We start from the raw sequence: 24,963 nt of genomic DNA, 5'->3' as shown, positions 1-24,963 counted from the left end.
TTCACAATCACTGATTGAAATTTTTTACATTCTTTGTATGAAAAAATCTGTCAAAGTATTTCAACGAGAACTTATTTGGCGGTTGTGAAACAGGCTCTATGGATTGCAAGTATTGCAACACTGACTGCACGGATAGCTTAGTAGTTGAGGTCACCAAGCCAAACCCACTGAGCACGGCGTGTCAAGCATTTGTGTGATCCACGAATGCTTTTCCTGAGTCTGGGTGTCTTTGTGCATGTGATTTGAATGTTTGTGAAACCCCCCGCGACCTTAGTGCGGGACTTAAAGTCCTTAGTGCGGGAGCCATTAAAAAAAAAACTAGAAATGATTTGCCGTTTTCGTAAGCTCTTATCTTGCGTGTTAAAATCAAATGAGTTTTATCAGTCTTTATAGCCTAATGTGTGTATTTTGGTATTACATATAATCTAATCTGTTGTATTGCTGTGGTCCTTGGTTATTACGCATTTTGCAAATCGTTTATCCATATTAAGTCTCTTTTAAATGCTCAATCTTTCTCAATATTGCATCATTATTATTAGTGCATTTTAAAACAATTATGAATGATTACATTATTTTTTTTACAACCGAGGGAAAAAGGGGTGTTATAAGTTTGACTTGTCTGTCTGTCTGCGGCATCATAGCTCCCGTACGGACTGAGCGATTTCAATTTAGTTTGTTTTGTATTCTAGGTGAATTATGTTCGAATGTTCTTAATCATGATTGATAAAAATCACTCGAGCCGGTTAAAAATTAATGGATGGTAAAAGTTTTCACTACCGGGTTTTTTTTTTAAATAATTTTACCTTGTTCATCAAGTAATCATAATTAAATCTTGAGATCTATCTCATACTTATTAGAAACCGGCTATTGTATTTAAGAAATGCGCATAAGTAAGATAACCTAGTCAGATTAATTCGTTCCAATTTAAAGTCGCCTTGTACGCAAAAAGCGAGGATTATTGGATTCATTCCAAACGTGTTTAATACCGGTAAAAAATAATTCTTTAACATGCATTTACGCTTTTTATAGCGATTGTCAGTGAACTTTAAATAACCGTTTAATTATTTAAGGACCTGGCCTGTATATTGATCACCTTTTTTTTTCTACAAAACCAACATAATTGCCCACAACTGGGCTCAGGCTTCTGCCCTTATAGGCAAGAATTTCGATTTCTTAATGCTTAAGAATTATTAGGAAAATGAGACGATCAGAAAGATACATCTTGAGAGAAATAGTCTAACTTTTTTGCAAAAGGAAGATTAACATATTTTTCAATAGCCCGCAAATACTGAATCATAGTAAAACATTTAACATGACATTGGTACATATGTTATACAAAGCATCGCATATATAATGATAATATTGTGTTATGTATTTTGCATTTCATTAACACCGTCCAATAGAAGATACACTTCGACACGAATTGTATTGAAATGACGGAACAAACATATTCCAATTCGACCAATAGCGTGACGTTCGCAACGGCAAATGAGTACAACCGCAAAATATACATAAACGTCGTACAAACTCATCAATTACTCACGGAGTTAGGTGACAAGTAGTAGTCCTCCAAACGATAATACCCTCAGTCGTGTCAATCCTTGACAATTCACAGCACGTCAGTCCATACTGAGCGAGATTCATTATCACGTTAACAAACCTATGTAGGTAACAATATAATACGAGGAAAGACTTATATGTAATATAATTTTCCTTCTTAGTCCCCCATTGCTGAACAGTTAAACTAATCCTCTTGGAGGTAACATGGCGATTATAATATAATATCACAGGGTTGGAACGAACCCTCAGGGTTGAGCCGTATCTGGCAGCATCGAGTCTCACTTTCCTTTCACTATTCTTTTTCGTCACACAGAGCGTGTATCATGTCTCTCTGTCGCTTTTATAAAAGTCGATTGCGATAGAAAAGGATAGAAGCATAGGAGAGTTTGTCGTTGGTGTCAGATTTGGTTATACCCTTGTCGTGGGTGTGTCGGGCTTCGCGTGGGCTTAGCCAGGGTCAGCCAGGCCCAGCCGGGGCCAGCTGAGGCCAGCCGGGCCAGTCGAGGCCAGCCGGGCCTAGCTGGAGCGCTCGCTGACGCTGTCCAGTTCGGTGGAAGCCCGCGGCGTGGGCTAGCTGATGGAAGAACTGCTGGACGTGGATATCGTCTCCCGCCCGAGCTCCGCCGCCATTATTGCTATCGTGAGCTCCTTGCGGGCCTTCTGCACGACCCACACCATTAGCGTGATGCCGATCAGGATCTGGAAATATAATTAAATCTCTTTAATCGTTTAGAACTGGAACTTTCTAGTATCGCGATTACAAAGTGCGTTAAAGATGCCTACTTTGAATAATGATAGGGTAAAAGAAGATAACCCTTAAATGAATAAATAGTCAGTCGTCAATATATTGTGACGACTGATTATTTGATTTATGTTTACCCCGATTCGAACTAAAATATTAAGAAACATAAACTGAGAATACTAAGAAGCTTCGCCAATTAATCACTTGCTTATTAACAGCACGCCACGCGAGGTCTGTTCAGTTGAGTAGGTACAGGGTAAACCCTACCGACTACGAAAGGGGTTGGGTTATACATATTAAAAGGAAAGTCAACCCCAAGTGAAGGACGTCTTGAGGCAGAGGTATGGCACATGTGGTCAGAAACTACTTTCTTGCTGCTTAATTAAATATGTTTTTAAAATTTTGAACCAATTTGAAAATTAAAAAGTTTGTTCTGAAACTTTTTCCAGGCATCTTGAGGTCTGAGTCCAGTCTTGACTGTCTATCGGCGCTCCGCAACGCATTTTATTAGGTAACACAGTATCCTACAATGAGGCTAGTAAAAAAGGTGCTGGCTTAAATGAAGAAAACAAAACCAAGAGCACAGATTGTTCATTTCAGTTTTTACATTATTTCAAAACAAGCGTCTAGACGAAGAGCCTCTCTGAGCTGAGATCTAGAAAAAGACGACAGTTCAACTGGACACAGTTTTCCCATAACTGCTCCCAATTAGAACTGGCCATGAATAGGTGAAAGGTGAGAAGAAAGGTGTTCTCCCTGAAATGTGGCACAGACGGCACACTTTTCTCAACATTCTTCCTCGTGAAATGTTACCAGAACGTTGCACACCCCTGTTTTAACCAACGGAGTGTTTTTAACATACATAATGTCTATGTAAGACCAACACGCAATCTTTGAATTTTTGAATATGATTAGTATGTTTAAACATTTGTCGCGCCGACTGAAATAAGTGGCCCTGAGTCAGATGGGGCAGTGGTGACTTAACCTTCACATGTTTGGGAAATTTTTGGGATTTCGAATGGGGAAGGAAAACGTCGATATATTTACAAAACGGACGTATTTTGAATATAATTTATATACATTCAAAGGGATTATTAGGTATTAAAATTATGTAGATTCTGATGATGGAAATTGCCTACAGTATTCTACTTGTTCTTAAACCTATAATCAGATTGTGATAAACCTTTTATAAAACCAAAAAATCTAAATCCATTTATTGAAGTAAGCCCACACAGTAGCACTTTTTAAACCTTAAAACAAATAACAGTTGGATAACACCCTGTATGACCCACCCTTCACGCTTTCTTCGTCCTCCAGCTGTGGAGGAGAAACATCTTATAGGATGTTCATTTAAAGTCTGGTTGCAAAAAAATACTTAAAATGGCATCGTGCGGAAGTAACACACATTGCCTTCTACAATAGTCGGTTAAAAATATATACGTAAAGAAAACAGTTCCTCATAGCGTTGTATTTATTATTTTACGATAGCACTACCTATTAGTACATGGTTCATACCCATACAGGTGACAGCAAACATTTCCGTTGATCAACAAACACGCGATTAACCGACAATTATTAAGCTAGTTACACACTGTAGGTACACTCGCCAGGGTTTTTACAAACGACGAGTCAAAAGTCACTCTTAGTTCATGTCATTCTGCTTCTGTCGCTACAAGTGGAGAACAGCATAATGACGTATTTAAGTCACCCTCAAGTGTCATTTTGCCTCTTTCATTATCTAATGGAATATGGAGACACATACAGATGTATGTAAGAACAACACTAAGTAAAATGTCGCCATTTAGTATCTAGTTTTCTTTATTACTGTCAAGTGGAATATGGAGACCTAAAATAGACTTTTAGATAGTCTCTTAGTAATGTGTATTTTCTGAATAAGGGTGTGTGTAAATATTCTGAACAAATGGGTTATAATGATGTGAAGGGTGAGATCAAAAAACATGGAGGAATGTCTTGTTTGTAATCAACACGAAAAATAATGATCATTGCACAAAGTTATTTTCTTTTCCATAAATATTGACGATTAAAAGTAATAAGAGTCGTGATCAGATCTGTCGATAGGTAAGTCAGACAAATCGGGTGTCCGTGGCATAGTGTGAACGTAGCCTATAATGGGTGTGTACTGCGAAGCGTAGCTGTCATGTTACTCATATCGTTAGTATTATTAATTAAATTTACTATACATTATTAAACGCATGTAAAGTGTAAACTGCATATCCATTTAATTTAGCAAAATTACATAGCTTAGTGCGCAGTATCATCCAATATCCACAAGAGTACTAAATTGTTTATCATGGTGATCAGAAGGAAGATTTACCACAATCGGTTAAGTCGATTTCAAGGTGAAGATGATTACTGATATTATATGGCTTCCAAATCTAAACTAACATAATAAACCCAAAGGTTTTTGTATGATCTTATTTAATCTCTAAAAAGAGCAGTCGGGTTTAAAAATAAGCCTGTTTGCATTTGGTAGCTTTATACTTAAAGAAGTTTATAGGTTTTTTGAAATCGCGTTATTTGCCTTGGGGAACGGGAAGTTAAACCGCGGGGCACGGTAAGCCATTGATCAGCATCTGTTACAAGGATCGAGAGCTGAAAACAGCATCACAATCACCATATCATGGATACAACTCTTTAATAGCAGAGATCGATATGCAACCAACCGTCCAATAGTTCATTGCACTAATAGGTCATCGCATTTTTATCTTAAGGTTAAACACAGCTACGACTACCGCATTGTTTTGAATACAAAGGCAAACGGTTAAATAAAAGATCCTTATCTTTACCATATCTATAATACTCGATACGGTAATGAAAGAAAATTAACAATCGCACGCCACTTCCCTTTTGATAACATGCGATACACGGTTTATATATAACACAATAACGTAACTATATTGTATTGTATCGTCAATATATACTACATGTTAAGTTATAAGTTTTAAATACGAAAGTAGCTTGTTTGTTCCACTTTGTGTTTAAATTACACAACAAATTTTGATCGAATTTGATATGGAGTTAGCTGGTGACATCGCCACCGACATACCCAGGTATCGGGTACATGGGAAGGGTGAAGATTTCCGGTAGTTTTATCCGGTGTCTGGTTTACTTTTCCACTTTATCCGAGGTAAAAAAAGTTTACAAGAAATTCCTAGGGCAAAAAAATTTACTTGAAGTACGCTTTACGGGATTACCGATGATGATCAACGCAGGCTAGGCTTCGTAAAGCTCGTAGGTACCCTTTTGGGTGTCATTTTGTACACTGAAGAACTACTATCTTTCCATCGCATCTATGTTCTTTTGATCCGAGAGATCAGATCAGTAGTGTCCAGGTGTCCCCCAAACGCTTAACATTATCAAAACAATTAGCATTCCCCTCATTACGCTTATCAACAAATGAGTTTTACTATCGGCTACTTGTAACTCATCATATTATAGTATTCTAAGTACAATAATATCTATGTAGTTCATTGAATTGATAAAATGATATTGATGTTATATCGCGGATGTGGGGGAGTATCCCCCTCTGTCCCCCAGTACAACTGCACGTCATTGGGAGAATGAACCATAGTTATGATTCCTCGTCGGCTTAGTCTTTTCCTATGTTAAATAAATAAATGTTGGGGTCAGCTTCCACTGCAAGTAGTTGGATACCCGTCTTTACCGTGAGCGAATGCCTATCCGACCTTCTCAGTTACACGGACAACAAGAAACTACTCAGTAAGCCTAATATACTCACAATAAAATAAATAGTTATAAACTCATTTCTTGCGCAAGCTTAAATCACAATCAAATTGTGACGAAACTTATATGGTCTTCTAACATCTCGGCCGAAATTTTAACCAAAAAAATTGATAATGAGCAAAATTTCTATTTTTACTTAACCAGATGCAATTGATGCAAAGCTTTGCATTTTAAGCCCTTTAATTAGACTTTTGCTAGACTAAAAAACTTAATTTCCGCCTCAACCTTTGGCCTTCTGGTGAAGGTTTTAAGCTATTCCTTCCATTAACGAGTATAGAATTTCCTCCAAGTGTCATAGGTCCCAGTCAGCTGAATCAGCCTTTCTGCTAATAAGTCGTCAATCATCAATAAAGGTACCATTATGGTGCTGTCGGGTGTACTTCGATTAGTTGATATGACGGTACATAATGTGACGTCTCATGTCCTTGTAAGGCACATCATAATGATAATATGCTTCCTGTTTTCCTGAATGATTGAAAACTTATGCGTCAGTGTGGGTGCCGCAGACTATAAAGAGAAGAAACTTATCTCGTATGCATTTTATGACTTTTCAATGAATATAGCTTGGTGCTAGACGGACAGACAAATCTAAAACTGATGAAGAGAAGCTTTTGTTGGTAGACCAGTCAGCCTAGGACGGCAGACGGCAATGTTTTTTTACCGCATTAAGCACTTCAGTTCCTGTGTCGCGGCGCGGGATTTTCATAAACATTCAAGTTACAAAGTCACAAAACGCCCAGACTCAGGACATTAATTTGACGATCACACAAACAAAAGGTGATGGAGTCCACCGCTATGAACAGTGGGTTTGGCGTGGGGACCTTAATCACTCGGAACCCATACAGTCAAAAAGTCTATCAGCAAAAAATCAAGAACGACGCGCAAGCAAATGTCTCCCCTAGGTGTCTTGTTGCCTTTGTCATAGTCAAGTGGAATGTAGCCTCAAATCGACATAAAAGAACGTCACTTGGCGTGACTTGGAGTGACGTTCTTGCCTATGGCTTTAAGAAATAACAGATTAGTTCAAAAGACCAAGTGGAGTATGATAGCGCGTGACATCATTATCACTATGCGAAAATCGTTTACACAGCTTGGCAAAGCTGACTACGCAAGTTCCTTTATCACTGACCTTGAAGAAGTAATCTTGAGTTATAAAACGATATCAAATAATTATACGTTTGTTTAGATAGAGTTGGCTATCACGTGAAATCACAATCACGGATTCTCCAACTAATAATAATTGAAGAAAATCCCAACAAAAAAAATATCGGAAAAAGGTCTTTATCAGATGAAAATAGTTGAAAACATTCAGCAATTTTTATTTGAATGTTGAACTCCTATTTGTAAGTAAGAATGGAACAGAATAATTGTTTTTCGATATTTTGGCAACATTTCAAATTTTGAGCGAGTTTTGTTTACGGATATTCAAACAAATGCTTGTCCTAAGTCTGGGTGGTCTTTGCGCATGTGTTTCGAATTTTGTGAAACGAGGATTAATGTCTTTGGTTTACTTAGGCGTTTTGCTTTTTAATGTAAAAGAACTAATATTTGGTAAATGTAATTTTTAAACGTTTCCACAAATACGCAGCTGTGATCAATAGAATCTACTTTTCTTTCGGATTGAGAGCATGAATTTCCAATCGTATAAATTCTAATATATATTTACGCAGACGAGTACATTTTAACATGATATGGAAATAATGAGAGTTTTAGTTTACACAAAGTTCATATTTTCATTCAAGCAGATTTCTCCTCAACCTGCATAAATTGAGTATCCTAACGATGATTGAGAGAAATTCATAAAAAGTCCTTGTAGTAAAATTGAAAACACAAATTGTTGCTTTCAAGCAATTATAACCATTACCTCATAGAACGATAAAAGATACCACAATATAAAACTTTTAATCCTTATTCCACAACTACGAAATCTCTTAAGCATGCGACAGCCATTTTAATCCCGGATATTAAGTTGAAAAGAGAAAATGAACTCACGAACATGTTTTCCTATAAGAAAGTAGTCGCGACTAGTCTGGTTACTGGTTCGTTAGATTATGTATCGTCAGCTATAGTAAATGCCTCTGGACGAATAAACCGAGGAAAGATAAACTGAGGAGTATGTTTTAATAGACGACTAACGCATTAAGGCATTTAATTAATTCCGTGTGTCACCCAAACTCAGGACAAGCATTAGTGGATCACACTACGCAGGGTTCGAAAATCACTCGGGTGTGAAACATCGTCATTGGATACGTGTGTCAAAAAAAAATGGCTATAGTCGCTTGGATTTTTTTTTTCAGTAATGGACAGGGATGGTGTATTCTATGCCTGTCTCTTACCCAAACAACTATGATAGGTATACCAGTTCGTACCCTGCAGCTATTCGTGTTCGCATTGCTTATGCATGATCGCTTCACAGTAACTCCTCGGTGTAGACCCAGTTAACTCTGACTGACAAGGTCTCGGCCGCAAATAGACTAATCAATTCATGTACCTGTTTCATATATGGACTGTTGATATAACGAAGGACAAAATGAGATTCTTAGTCTTCTGCAAACATAACTATTCTTGATTGTATGATTTACAATACTATTTTGGGAAGCACTTCAAAAATGTTAAAATCAATTATAATTTTTTCCATAATTTCTCCATAAAATTCGATTCTATTTTAAACACATTTGCATAAAACAGGAAATTTCCCGTCAACACTTTAGGATCTCTGTTTGATTTGCTGATCCTTAGTGTCAAAGACGGCCAGTGTGAGTGTATGCACATAAATTAGTTTGTTTAAGATAGTGAAGATACGATCGTTTGTCTAGACGTCACTCTCGGTACAAAAGATACCACTCGTGTGAGTCATCGTTGCACAGATATACCTGATATAACGGCCGATGTGGTTAATGCAAGACTGTCTTTTGAATAAGGCAAAACCATCCAATAATTTTTTAAGGATAGAAAAATTGAGTTCTATTTAATCGATGGTAAAAAATACCATTCCATCAACTACGAAAGTATCTCGTGATATAAAACGATAGTGTCATGATGACTTCAACGGAATCTTATGAAATATATCACGTCATGTATAAGGACATTTTCCTTGAAGGTACTCTAGGTAATTATAGGTGCAAGGCAAACAGAGGCGAAGCAATATTGCATGACACAGTTGTAGGTATCTATCTAGCCTATACACAACATAATGGTATACGATATAAGTAAGGAAGATGTAAGTAGGAAGTTTTACCGAAAGTTGATTTGTAGGTACTTCTCTTAAAACAGGACTGTTACCATTGTTGAAGCAAAACATTCCAAAGAGACGTTGTAACACGTCACCTCTTTGAAGAATGATGTAGCCTGATAATGCATACAATAATTGATTCGGTCATTAGGTCGACTTGACAAATCAAAAGTCAATCATAAATAAATTTACATTCGCGATAACACTCGCAGTGGTCATGAAATACTTAGAAACCAATAATAACGCTATATAAAGTTGACAAGTGATTACTGATGACTGAAATAACAAACACAGAACATTTTTAACAAAGCCGTAGAATCTAAGGGAATCGTGGCTCACTTAATAAAATGATCTATCCAAAATAATTAATTATGGTTGTCGAAGCGTGACAGCGTAATACACCGCCTACAGCGGCACCTCTCATCCACGTCCGGGACAATTATTACTTTAAGATGTGACGATAGGCCACCTGTGTGGTATATATTACAATAGTAAAGATATTTACCTGAAAGGCGAACACGACGTATCCCGTGAGATGTGACTCGTGCAGAACGTCGTGCATGGAGCGCAGCGTGGACCCGAGGTACACGTTGATGACCTGCGCCGGCAGCAGCCCCAGCATCGTCGCCAAGTGGTACCCGCAGCCGCGCACGTCGCTCACCTGATAGATCATCACCTTTGGTTAGATCGTTGTTTTTTTTTCTTTTTAAAACGACTCTCGCAGTAAGAAATTTAATCCTTGTGTCGCGGGAATTTTTACAAACATACAAATCACATGCACAAAGACACCCAGACTCAGGACAAGCATTCGTGGATCACACAAATACTTGTCCTACGCGGAACATCAAAGCCGTGACACGTCGCGATCTATGGGTTTGGTGTGGTGACCTCAACTATACACTTGTATTCGACATGTCTCAGAGTCTAGTAATTCTACCAATCCCACCCTTTCATTTTACATCTATTTAGGAAAAAAAGTTGCGGAAAAATATAAACTCCGACGTCATTTTGGGGAGGCCACCTTGAACCGATTTCCTTCAAACATAGCGAAGAACACCAACTTTTTAATAAAAAATAAATTCAAAATCGGTTTACGCGTTTGAGAGCTACAATGCAGCAGACAGCGACAAATACGAAGCCACGTAAAACTTATAACAGTACGTCGTTTTTGCGTCGGAGTTTAACAATGAATATAGAATTTAAGCATATTATGGGAAAAATATTCCTTTTGACAATTGACTTGAGCTCGATGTTTCTTGAGCCCGCTTTTTTTTTTATAACGCGTAACTCATATTTTTTATCAACTTCAATAAAAAACACTCTTTTTTTATTTCATGAGACTCCATTCCTAGTTAGCGGGGTAATTTTACATGACCAATCTTATCAATAACATCTTGTACCAAATTATTTAGAACGCAGTGCGCTTGCCCGCAGTACCTATAGATTATACGCAACACTCCCAAATATGGAACACATGAACTCAATTAACATCTACTAAGATTATAAAAGGTTATAGTGGCCAAATGTGTACGTAGCACACAATCACGATGTGTAAATTGCTTTTATAAATTAGCTCCAAGTGACCGGCAAGAAAATTAAACAACAATTAACACGAGCGCTTTAATTTTGTAGCAATTCCTCAAATATTATCACTAGGATCTGCCTTGCCCTAATGCCCTTTCAAAAAGGTTAAAGGTACAGCTAACTATGAAAAAACCCCACAAGGTCCAAGTCTCATAGGTTTTATTTTACATAGACGAAAGGTCAGAAGAAGTTAATTTTAGTAGCGACACAGTAAAGAGGAAAAAAATGCTGAATTAATTTTCAAATGTCATGAGTATATTTCCTAGGCAATAATAAAAAAAGAGAACAAAACATAACTCAATTAACACTTGCGACTAAAACTCCGACTATAACAAAAATCTACTGCCCGTGGACAGGACAGCACGAGGCCCGCGACGTCGGCGCGTTCGTAGTCGGCGCCTCAAGAGACAGCAAAGTCTGTGGAGCCCATTAGGGCTGATCGCACAAAGTAAGGAGCATAGATGGGTGAATTTTAGTCAGTAACACTGTGACACTATCTTTCCCTCAACCCAAAGCGATAAGATCCATTTGATGAATTCCTACCCGAAAAAAAAATATCCAAAATCTTCAAGAATTATAAAACAACGTGACATTGTATCTAAACCGCAAAAAGAAATGTGTTTACTTGATAAATACGTTGTCAAAGGGAATACCAATGCGACAGTTTTACAAAAATAAGAAAGATCGATTGTTTTTAAGATAAACATGCTGACCGATGGCGTCGGCCTTGGCGACGCCGGACGCACGTACGCGTCCAAGTAGGCCAATTACCGCATGAAAGTCGATGGTAATGGAAAAATTGCTGTAACACAAACACATTCACAAATGTATGTATTTGACACAGACAGAATTACGATACTTGTCTTTGGTGATACTACTCCTTTATCTTTATATGCAATTTGACGTGACCTTCGTAGTTTTGGAAGGTCCTAGATTTTTTGTTATGATCTTAGTCTAGTTACGTACATACAAAACATGGATGAGGCTTAATTAATAGCATTGTAAAGAAAATCTTCAATACAAGACAATACTAGACCGAGGACATTTAAAATCACAACAATTATTGATGCAGCAGCTATTTCAATATAGAAGTTATGTAGTTTCTAGTTGGGATATCGCAGTCTTTCGTTATCCATCATCAGAACTATTAGTAGAAGTTTGCTCATCCAAAATTAGTCATAGGTTTCATGGCGGTGATGTTAAAACCTCAGTAAAAGGATTTTTGAACCTACACTAAAATTGTATTAACACAGACGTAATACGACCTTGGAACAACCACGACAGGCCATCTTTCGGAAAGTTCCAAAATTACAAGATGGAACAATAAGAACGAGTCGATATGAGTTAACGTGACGACATTGGGAACGTCCCCGAACGATCGTCTATCTGATATCCAAACGATATATTTAGAACATTATTACTGTACGGTGTAGTGAAATTACTAACGGAATGTAAATATTCCTTGATGTAAAATAAACGTTTTATTAGCTTGAAACCGGTGCCTGGTATATTTGGATTGGCGGACGTTATGTTTACAACTTGCTTTCCTTAATATATAGCTGCTAGCGCATTTGCAACGCAAACCTATAAATTTTAATCGTAACTATTGCTATTACTAGGAAGACATGCAAGTGATGCAAGCAGTATTTTTGAGCGTTTTTGTTTTCATTAGTTTCCTCATTTTCCATTTATTTTTTTAACAATTCATGATCCTGGGGCGTCTGGACATTTAATTAACAAATCGAAACGACCAGCATTGAATTGGAATGGCGTCAGCGGGTAGCATTGTTTGCCCTTTGCCGACTATCACAACAAATGAGCGAGATATTTTAACGACAGACAAGACCACACAAAGAGACTGCGCAGGTCTTATGTAGTTTTAAAATAATAAATGTTAATACGTTTGGCTGAGGACCAAGAAAGATGGCGACAAAAGTTTACCGCCCTACACTAGATAAAAGCAGGTTACAGTTAAGATAACAGGTTGATATCATTGAAACTAATGTAGGAGTTACTGAGATAAGGAAATTGCTTGTTTACATTCTAATCAGACATGAAGGTAGGACCACTTTTTTATACTTTCTTGGGGTTCCGACGGGGTAAAAGTGGAATCCTACACATATAACTAAAATTGAGGAGTCTATCTGTTTATCCGTCGGTCTGTTACCAAGCTTTATACCGTGAAAGACTGAAGGTTCGATTTTAGACAAATGTATTTCTGTATCCTTCGTAACGGCAACTAATATTAATAATTTTGAAGGCCTATATTTTTTTTGTTGCAAATTTCTGCGAAAACCTCAGTGTAGCAAGACCGAATCGAACTTGACCGGTTTTTCTGCAATGATAAGTCCCCTAATCTTGATACCTCTCCGTTATTCGATATAATATCAGTTATAAGTTAGATTGATGACAAGTGGGTTGAAAACTGTATAGATTAACTCAAACTTGGACGTTTCAAGGCCTTAAGAATTACAGGATGAGTTTAGATAACTGTGTTTAGTGTAAACATGGTTATTGATAAACGATTTTCTATAAATGTGATACAGATGTCCGATAACAAGAACATAATCTTTACTCAGTATCAAATAAATTGCGAGGAACATTTTTTTCTCTCTATTATTAAAATGCCTTAAGTAATGAAGGGGCAGAATCGGAACCCCATTATTAAGTTCCACTGGCCATATGTAAGAGCGTCACCAGGCTGTATAAACCGTGATTACTAGACAGTTAAAATTTTCAGTTGCGAGCATTTTAGTAGCCGCTATATCAACTAAAATGTAGAAATCTTAAACTTTTGGCCGAAAGCATCGGAAAGCCACTTTCGAGACACGATATCTATCTACCCTTTGTACATACCAAAAACAAGCAACAGTCAAACGTAGTTGCAGCAGTCATTGTTTATAGTGACTACATGACCGACAAGACAGACAAACATATTTGTTTTAAAACTTAATGTTTGTGAACGTCTCAGCGCACTCCCACGGCACGATACATGAGAAAATCCTTGCAGCGATGTTTCTTTCAAACAAAGAAACTCACGAAATTATATGCGAGAAGATAGTAGATAACATTGAATAAGATTTTACGTTATGATTATAATTTTCTGGACATCCTGCTTTTGCTTACCAGATGTTTTTCAAAATAAATTTCCAAGGACTATGACTTTATCGCTCTGACGTCCAAACTGGAATAAACCTCCGGATGCAAGTCTTTTCGCTCAGAACTAGAACGATGCCACTTCTTCTATGCAAAAAAATGCAACCGATTGACTTGTAATAATCTGGTCTATACCCGTCCCCGCGCTTCACCCAAAACTCTTTCCATACAGAGAAGGTTTAAACATTGATCACCAGCCAGCTTACGACTGGTTGACGACTTCAGATTCCAATATAGGATTGCACTTATACCTACAAAGAAATTATGTTCTTCTAATTCGAAATGGGACAAGAAAAATGAACGTCATTCGACCATTTTTTTAACTCAACCTGGAACGTTTTAATCGTGACAGGGATTTATTTATACCGTTGATGGCTGCCATTTGTTTATCGATGATACTTTTATAAGACAATGAATGTCCGTAATAAAATCGGACGACCGTCATAGGATCGTAAAATGGCGAGACAATTGCTCACGAGACCGTTTTATTGAAATAAAGTACGCTGTCAAGGTGCCGAAGATCATACGTCTATGATAATTTATTATGCTAAGTTATTTGTAGGTTTCCTTATTTACAGACTTGAGTACGCAATACAATAATATTTGTATAGTGGTTTGTTTGTTAATAATCGAACATTTATGCAAGACGGCCCATTATTAGGTATTTATAAAATAAAATGGGTTCGAAGATGTCGATCTTTTGTTTTTTAATTACCGACAGCGTCACAAGGGTAATGTTTTTTTTTTTATGGAAGAGTTCCCACAAATTGAGTCAGTAATTCAAGGTCGTACAAATGTAGGTACGTTGACCTCAAAAAAGGTCAAGGATTTAGCTGATGTGCCAAAATATTACTGGAACAGTATGATAGCGCCATTACGAAGTGAACAATTAAAAGAAAAGCACAAAAAAATAACTTGTTTTGTGGTAATAGCATCAATTTTCGACTAAAAATGTGCCAGGCATCTTTGACCGTTCTATTGGAATGCAAAAACTATGTCATTAGAACAGGCTCATAAAGGTGGTTCTACGATCTACTGAAAGGTATTTAATGATTATTTTCTGCCGTTGAACAAGGCTAAGGCATTAAAAAGCGATCTTCAAGTGGCAATGTAATTGGCAGAACGTCATGCCTCGTCTATGGCGTCAATAACGTTTTTGTTATCAATCGTATAATGACGTCTGACGTCTTTTTAATAACTTAAGTAATATGCCTCATTTTGGTGACACTGCAAGATAAGATCCATCAACAGATAGAAAAACAGAGAAAGATATCTAGGATTACCACAATTCAAAGAATGTCTGTTGGAGTTTTGGAAAAAGAGGGCACACTACTGTTTTAAGAAATAGGATTTGCCCAGAACGGATAGGACCAGTTAATGCGGCACAAACTGGAAGAGGTTTATGTCTAGTAGTGAACTGAGATTTAGCCTGATAGGCTACCTCGATTGATTGAGAACCACATTTATTTATTGGTTCAGTACCATGGCTTTAACTTTCGTTATTGTTGAGTTCAATTGGCAACCTCGGAAAATAAAACGGAGTGATTAATAAGAGGGATTTCGTGTCGACGTTTTTGTATCAATAATGAATTTGTCACCAACCTTCCCGCAGTTTGAAATTATCTCGTTTCATAAGTTCATCGACACATATAGTACATTCCTTTGATTTAAAATTTCGTTTCCTTAGCCATCCTTTCTTTTCGTTTTCTCCTCATTCACTACTTTCTAACAATTAAGTTACTTCTGCTATTGCAGGCCAAACGTTTTTCCTTTAGGAGATAATAATTTAAATGCTAATTACTTTAAGTAAACGGTTTCCTGTTAGACTATCAAAGTGTGCAGGAAATATTTTAACGTGCGGAAGTTCACGTACAAAGTTCACTCTTTATTGCCTCCCATAATTGGAAGATGGAGTTCCGACATGATCAGGGGTCAAGCTGCAATCCACCGACTTTCCCTGTTATCTGAGATCATGTAAATACGAAATGGTAAAAATTAGGTAGCCAGACAGTTCACGATCATTAGTTTTGAATAACCCACTGTTGGGTATCCATTAATGCCCTCAGCCTCTTGCCCTACGCATCCAGAATAGTTGACTACAAATCAAGTTATCGAGCATCGTTTATGACGGTACAAGAATTATTCGAATAGCTATCTTATTTACAAACAGGATTATCTTCATTGTTGATACAAATGTCTAGAGAAGGAGGTTATTTACCTCGTTATACTTACGATAGGATGCCGTAGCCTCACATTTTACGATATCATTATACCATTGTTCTTGACAATCTGGGACGATCGTGTTAAACGGGGTACTTGGCCCGTTTCGCTTTCACTGCGTTGCTTGAAGTACCGCGTACCGGCTAACGGCTACAATTTTCTAGATGTGCTACAATTCAACGTATTTGTATTGATTATTGTTGTATTCGAGTGTAAACAATAAATAGTTTCATAATATGCTTTATTGTTTATTGTCATATCTTTGTATCTAAGAGCTCTGCTGTCAGTGTAAGTTTCTTGCAATCTATACTACTAATATATAAAGCTGAAGAGTTTGTTTGTTTGTTTGAACGCGCTTATCTCAGAAAGTACTGGTTCGAATTGAAAAATTCTTTTTGTGTTGAATAAACCATTTATCGAGGAAGGCTTTAGGCTATATATCATCACGCTGCGACTAATAGGAGCGAAGATATAATGGAAAATGTGGAAAAAAACGGGGAAAATTATTCATTTTGGGGACTTCCATTTATTTATTTAATTATCACACTAATCTACCATTACAGGTTACTTAACCTAATGCGGTAGCTAGGACTAAACAAAGGTCTAAGTATTTATGTGAAATTTCTGATGCGTGCGCTGCGAAAACGGTTCAAGATCTTCTAACCACGTGAACGAAGTCGCGGGAAACAGCTAGTAAATCATAAAACCTTCAAATAAACACTACTGAGCCAAAATTAATGAGCTTTTTGACGTTAAATAAAAAAACAACCGACATAATCGGTTTATCCAGGGATCAAACGAGAAACTAAAATAAAGTAATGATGAGAACATCCTCTTTTTTTAATTCGGTTGAAAATATTTTGTTGTGCCTGTATAAGTCACATGGTACCTAAAAGGTTTATCAACGAAGCAAATTGTGGTAAAAAAATCTCGTTTTGTTACCTTACAATGCAACGGCAAAACAAATATCGCCCTAACTAAAATTTAACCATAAACATATTTGCATTAGTCATGTTTAACGGACAATTATATAACGTGAAAACCCATGCAAGATTCGAAAACATGTTTTCGTTGAAGGACGCAATGTGTAAGATTTTATACTGAAAACTAGAATGCGATGGAATTCGTAAACAAGCTATTTTAAACAAGATCGAGCGTTATGTATAGTGTTAAAATAAATCATGCGGGAAACTGTAAGTTATTATAAATATTTATTGAGCTTTAAAGCGTAGGTTATAAAGTATTTTTTTGGATAACTAGTTCAGGGTCTCTGGGCAAATTTCGGATTCATTCTTCTTGTAACGGTGCCTCTCCAACTATTGAAGGTTGATGATCATCTTCGTTGTAGCTCCCCTTATCAGTAGCTCGGCGGAACAGTTCTTCCCGGCTAGTTATCCCGGTCCACTCCAGGATGTTCCTTTACCAAAACTTTTTACTGAAGCCAACTTTTGTTTCTGCAACGATTTTGCCCTTTTTCTTTAGTTGAAGCAGGTCATGCCGATGGTGTCGCAAAACTAGAGCCAAGTAAGGTATTTTGCGACTCTTCGGTGCAGCGCACACTTTTTGTGCCATCGAGACGGCGGCGCTCAAAAGGTCTGTCGCGGACTTTTCACAGACTCAACGCACACGACGCACATCTTCGATCATTCTGTCGGCAGAGCTGTAAGGACAGATTGCCGACTAAAGTGTGCGCCGTCTACTTTAGCGCGTTGAAGCAAACGTTCAAATAATTTTTCACACACTTTTTGCGCGTTGCGTGCGTTGCTGCATATAATTGCATAGGTTCTATTTTCACTGTCTAAAAAGTGCGTCACGGATAGTCTGTCGTCGTGTGCACTGCACTTTTAGGATAAATACGAATGCATTCATTGGTTATAAAAGCAATTACTAGTTAAATATAATCTTAAATTTGGTACAATATCCAACAAAACTATATGCGCATAGTTTGTCTGTTGCATTTAGTTATAAAATCTTTATTAACTTTGTTTATATTTAATTAGAAATATGTTTGACTAAAGTATTATTTTATGTATTTACGTCATAATGTTGGTTAAAATAAATGCGAAATACAAAATTCTTTAAAACCTGGGAACTTGGGTAATTAATTTAATACGATAGCTATTTTTTTTTCATATTTTCAAATAGCCAATCAGCGGTTACTGTTCAATGCTCCTTCCTCTTCTAATTAAGACAACTTCGGTCGGACGGTGGGAAAATCAAGACCTATTTTTGTTGTTAGTTTAGGTAAGGGTTTCTTACGTAGTCTGTTCCAGGCAAAATCGTACGGCACTTTAATAAATACTTTTTCAAAAACATAAATATGAGTCGATAAGACGCTTATGTATGTATGTACCTAAATACTAGTCGTTATTACAGTAACTATTTAGTAATGTGTGGTACAGCGAAAATGTTGCTTTGTATATCTGTACGTCTGTTGATGTGCCTCACTAAATAAGTTTACAAGTGCATGCGTTGGCACGTGACCACATTTATATCGTCCTTGAGTCACCTGTGGTCATCTGTGTTTGTCCGACCACAAGTTGTACGTATGTAACATTACTAATATAGTCTGTAGTGTGTAGGAAAGTGTTGCAAACATCCTATCCATTATTTAGACTGGCCTGGTGGTCTAGTGGTTAGTAGCCCGCATCGAATATACAGGAGGTTCGATTCACACCCAAGACAAATGTTTTTGTGATGTGGACGATCATGTTTTCTGTCTGGGTGCAAATTATCTATAACATCATCACTTGTAAAGTACTTTCTCACAATATAAGCTTGGCTTAGTTTGAAACAAGATGGTTTCATTGATTATATTATTACATTTAGATATTATATTATCTACATTTAAATCCAAAATTACACTACAGAGAGCGATGAAAGTTTTAAAATATTCAAAGCAAAAAATAGTAAAAGTGTAAGAAACTAATTAATTTTTCAATTGCAAATTCTATTACGACAATTCCACCGTAACTCGATAATTCACAAACACGATACATAAATCATTGTGACAGATGAAATCTTAAAACGACAATAAGTTAACGACCCAGATAATAACCTATATTGCAGACTACAGTTAACAATAATTAGATCAATTTGGACAATGGCACATAACGCATGGCGCGTCCAGTCACCGTATCAAAACATGACAAAGTGAATTACGGGTATTTAAGGACGTAGTACATCTAATAAGGTTAATTGGGTTCATCAATTTACGTTTTTGTTGAACCATTAGTTTTTTACCGTGGCTTTGCCCGTGTTTGTCAGTCATAACTACAAAATCATCTCACCTTTGACGCAGTAGCATAAACAGTAGCCTATTAATCGAGTGTTTCAGCTAACACTATAATAATTAAATCTTTATTGGTTAAGTCATTTGAAGATAAAATGTGAAACTAACACACATACAAACCTTCCTTATATTATTCGTGCGATGTGATAGTAAGGCATATTTAACGTGTCCATTAATCATTTCCACTGAATGAAGCTTTTTAATTTACTCCTTTTTTTTTAGTACAACATTGTATCGAAGAATTTTGTATTTTGGAGTTATTCAGCACCAAATCCGTCTATCCGATATCTCGGTTTAAAAAAAGTCCCACTAAAATCTGGGTGTCTTTGTGCATATGACTTGTTTGTGAAACCCCCGCGACTGAAAGTCTAAGTAAATTAATGCGGGGGTCATCTTTAAATAAAGAAGACATTAACCTGGTTATTTGCCAAGGTTCCATGGATGCGTCCTTCATTCTTGTGAATTAGCGACAAGAGGCGTCTAGGAAAATAAGCTGTATCGGCGATCTACGAAGACATGGAGAGTTGCCTGAGGGCTATTCAGAGCAGTCGAGTGGTGCGCCAAAAGATATGCTTGTAGTTCTTATACCAATCGAATTTTAAATTTACATAAGTTACCCCAAATACTAAACGAAACTGAACTATATACATTACTAAATGGCTTTCTATCCTTTCACTAGGTAACTAGGAATGAGCAACGTCTTTAAAAATATAATGGTTGTGATAAGGCAATGCACCGTATGGAGTATCGGTCTTCCACGCCCGTAATAATTTTATTTTTAGGCTAGGCGGTAGGACACCAGGGCTTACAGACTTTTCCTAATACAACAGATTTAATATATGCGGAGTGAGCGTAGAATCTAGGGTTTTTTCTGCGAAATTAACAGATTGGTTACGTGTAGATAAGGCTATCAAAGCGTCAGTCGCTCAGTTATATTGATTGATACAAATACAAATACAAAGTCTTTATTCGTAGAACATAGGTAGTAAATAGGTGTTACATCAATGGAAATGACCGCTATGTCTAGCCGGGACCGGCATACAAATATTTTTATGAGATATTGACTGTTATTTAATTAAACCGAACATTAACTTGAAATTCATTACATGGCATTCTATTGATAAGCACACATTTTAATCTTATATTTAATTACTTATTTCCAACATATAACCGTTTCTTAACTTTCTGTATTTCTATTATTCTTCTTATAATTCAAACGCATTGAAGGTTATCACATTAAGAAAAGTTGCAGTTAGAAACACATGATTCAATCAGCTAGCAAGTGTTACAAATAACACCGTATATCCAATACGAAGAATAATGATGGCAAGTCTTGCCAAACAAGATTAAAGCAGGAATATGCCACCATATCATAATACCCAACGATAAACCGAAAGTAGCAGCAGTATAGTGTAATAAAATATCAGAAAATCTTGGTTACAGAGGTTGGAATGTTGCCCAGCGAATAAGATTCATCTGAGAACAGTACACAATGGCAAACTTCGTTCTGTCTGTACCGGGACAACACTCCAAGACGGATATAAGATAGCAAATCTTATTATTGTATTTCTATCGGCGTCGGTTTATGGCCGGGCTTGCGCTGGCCGCGTAGCATCGTTTCCTGCATTAACCGAGATGTATGTAGGTGATTATTTTACTATCCTTCTTTAGCAAAGCCACAAAAATTAGAGGCTTAAGTATTTAAGGAAACAGTATCATAAAGGGGTTACCTTGGAGCATGAGTATAGAGATAATCTTTAATATTATATTCGAGAGCAATTACAGAATAAGAGGGAGGCCCTACACAAGTGTTATCTCGCTTCGACAATGGCAAGTCTCGGTTCAAGAAGTCATAGTAAGTGTGAAGAAACGATGCTAATTTGTAAAATGCAGCAAAACCTCAGCTGACTTGCTCGAGTCATACGCTTATCGGTTACGGGTTTTAATAGGAAAATCAATTTACAATCTGATCATTAAATACATTCGTTAGTTAGCTGCGATAAGGCGTTATTTTATACAAAGCGAGAGTATGAGAAATAACTTATTCTCATAAAAACATAACTGAAGGCATGGTAAGGGGTATCTTATTATGCTTTATTTTTCGCCAATGAACTATGAAATAAGTAATTTAAATTGATTTAAAATAACATATAGATAGTTCTTTACGTAAATGATATCGAATCGAAAAAATAATATATATGTTGTTGATTTTTAATAGCTGTATCGGGATAACTTATGAATGTTTGCGTATTTCGTAACAAAAATAACGTACATAAAACATCATAGACAATGTAATAATTTATGTAATAACTTGTTTGTATTATTAAAATATATTGATTCAAAGCAATTAGATCAGTATCTCGTTCGTTTTATTAAATGTATGTTCCGTGTTTAATATCTTAATGTAAGCCATTTTGTAAGACGATACTTATATTGTTCACGTTTAATTCTTGCGTGTAAATAAACAGTACCAACTTTGTTCTTGACCTTTAGTAAGGATAAATGGGTTGCAACTAATTGTATGCACTATAACCCTGCAATAATAAAACTATATTCTATTTATTTAAGTACTTCATGGAGGTAAATTATGTTTGTCTATTTATCAAAACAAACAATTTTAAAATAAAACGCTCTTAAAAAAAAAGATTGTTTTTTTAACGCGTTAATCCCAGGAATAACTGGTTTGGATGGAAAAAATAGGCTTTAAAACATTTCGCTATGATCAATAGGAGCAGAGCAGTAGTTGGGTGTAACAAAAACTGTGAGATTTAATCACTTTTGTAAGCTAACATTTCGTGCGCTGCGTTAACGGTCCAAGTTAAAATGATGACGGAATTGTTGCCTTAAAGAAAGTGAGCGACTGCGTATTACATGTCTAGTTTTTAAGGTTTACTCATTATACTGTTTTTTATCGCTTTAAAATACATAAGTTTAAAAAAAAACGCATATTTTCGAAGGTATTTTTAATAAAAGATGGTGTTCATTCTTTTCTCACTATCGATATTAACGAGAACGAAGTCGCGGGCGGCAGCTAGCTTATTATATTTTTATGAAAATATTTTTTTATCTTTCTTCTTAAAGTTTGTACTTATGGAGTGTAGTAAAGATTAATAATATAAATGTTTATTTTAGTTGGGAATAAGTTTCTAGACAATTTTCAGTGTCTCTATATTTGTTTAAGATTTCTATCAATTATTACATTTTTGCCTGACAAAACTTTTAGTGTTTACTTCTATGTTATGCATGTATTTGATAAATGAGTTTTTTTTTTTTAGCCTTCATGTGGCATGTGACCATAGTTTTATACACCATGGTTTATGGTTGTTCTTTTAGTGTCCCATAAAGAAAGCAGCCTTGGCTACCAGCATGGAGGTTTAATTCAGAATTGTGACCTTCACCTTTACACCCAACACTAGCAGGTGTTACAAATATTTTATTATAATGTACACATGGTATTGTGCTATACAGCCAATGAAACTTTTAAGAATGCATGTACTGTAGAGTTTGTTTGCTGTAGCTAGCTATTTAAATAGAAAGTGTCTAGTCATTGCAAGAATTTAATTTTTAAATTCTTATATACTTTTAGGTCCATTAATCATTTTAAATAGAGAAAAAAAACTTATGTTGCATAGAACATTAATGGAATATTACAGGTGGTTGTATTTTTTTTTTGTATAACTTTCTTGGTTGGTAAGGACACTTGCTTTGAGTTTTTAACAATATTTGTGTTGTTTTTATCTCTATCATGAGAAATACCATGGTTCATTTTAAATAAAATCAGAAACTGAGAGCACTAAATGCTTAGTGAATAAATATAAGAATGAAGTAAATCATTTAAATTGAGTCACACAATTGGGAGATTAAACTTATCAAATAAATTACATCAACTTTATTAACCTGCAATCTCAACTAATTTATGATAAGATTACAATACCAAATGATTAATTTGTTTCAGTCATAATGACTTGACATTTAATGGCTAATAATTTGTTACAACATAATCAATTTGTAAATTAACACTTAAATAATTATATGGTGTGCCTACATTTGGAGACAAAATAAAAATATTTATTGTAAGGAAACCCTATATTATACTTTATATAATGAACATATTGTAATCTAATTAACTATTATATCCAATATGTAGACCAATCAAATTAAAACTTTTTGCTCTAATAATATTAGAGTGATTATTACATGTGTAGGAGCTGCACTTATATGGTTTCGACTTCTTAATGAGAGCACGCACTGAGCGAATCGTATGTGAATAAAAATATCGTTCGAAAATGAGATGCGCGCATTCGTCAACAATAATAAACAAAGTACTTACAGCGAATATCGTGTTCTGCAACCCAAAAGGTATTGGCGTCAATCTCGCGAAAAACACGATCTTGAATGCTTGCGGGCCCGAGATCACCTTCAGGAGGGCTCTAGCCGTCTCGTTCTTCAAGAGACGGTCCAGAGGCAAATAATTCCGCAGCGCTTTCAGAGTAAAATGAGCCACGGCAACACCAAAATTCGCACTCACCAAAACTGTTACTAATCCTTGGACAATCCCGAACAAATATCCACTCGTTATTATTAATATTAAATATCCTATCGTCACCGGAAAACTGACGATCAAAAATAAACCCATAAACAATAAAAATATTATCCACGGATCCTGTGCGTCCACCCAATATAAAATCGTCTTTAAATATTCTTTGAAAAAGTAAAGCACTAGTACGAGGCATGTGAGCAACAGTATTGATATTACAATGTTAAACAAATAACTGTACGTTGTCCTATTGTTAATTTTAGCCCATAAACTTTTCTTTCTTGTGACCGCTGTAGGGTCGGGCTGGCATTCTTCAACGTCGACAATTTCCATCATGACTTTATTTAAAGAAAATTAAAGGTAGACTATATGTTTATCTGCAGTTTTATCATGCGTAAGGTTTTCTTCGCCATGGCCCAATTCAAGCGGCTATTTAATTCACGTTTACGCACGGGAGACCAAATTAAACGAAGACCGAATAGTCAACCACTGTGAACACTATTCACACACAGACTATAAATTTTTAAAAGAAATAATCTGTTTTTGACATTTCGAAATGTAATTGCCAGACTTGTAAATTCATGGCATATCGAATTTCTAAAATTTTGTATTAACTAATTATATGCAGTATTCAATTTTCATAGTTTATTTCAGACTTTCGTTATTTTGGTGTTTTATTAGCAAACTTACGTATTTATATAATAAATACAATTTGTTTAGTTTTAGCTTATAAATATAATCTGTTAGCTACTGTCATTTACACGAACGGAAGGAATACTGTGAGATTTTTATATTATAAGCATTAAAGTGAGACAGCTAGTTATAGTTTTAGGCAAGATAGAGTAATATAGCGATATATTATAATGTAATGAACT

The 24,963-nt window shown here is 36.0% G+C and overlaps 1 protein-coding gene across 1 annotated transcript; it reads right to left on the bottom strand.

The window, feature by feature from the left end:
- Positions 1–795: 795 nt before the first annotated feature.
- Positions 796–24,808, bottom strand: LOC113498051 (transmembrane protein 64). Its single transcript, XM_026877952.1, has 3 exons — positions 23,882–24,808; positions 9,805–9,960; positions 796–2,259 (listed from the first exon to the last, which is right to left on the bottom strand). Exons 1-3 carry the CDS (start codon positions 24,422–24,424, stop codon positions 2,131–2,133), a joined length of 828 nt encoding a protein of 275 aa, XP_026733753.1. The 5' UTR covers positions 24,425–24,808; the 3' UTR covers positions 796–2,130.
- Positions 24,809–24,963: the final 155 nt, after the last annotated feature.

This window comes from Trichoplusia ni, chromosome 10 (assembly GCF_003590095.1).
Source record: "Trichoplusia ni isolate ovarian cell line Hi5 chromosome 10, tn1, whole genome shotgun sequence".
Taxonomy (NCBI): Eukaryota; Metazoa; Arthropoda; class Insecta; order Lepidoptera; family Noctuidae; genus Trichoplusia; species Trichoplusia ni.
This window is presented reverse-complemented; position numbering and strand designations above follow the sequence as displayed.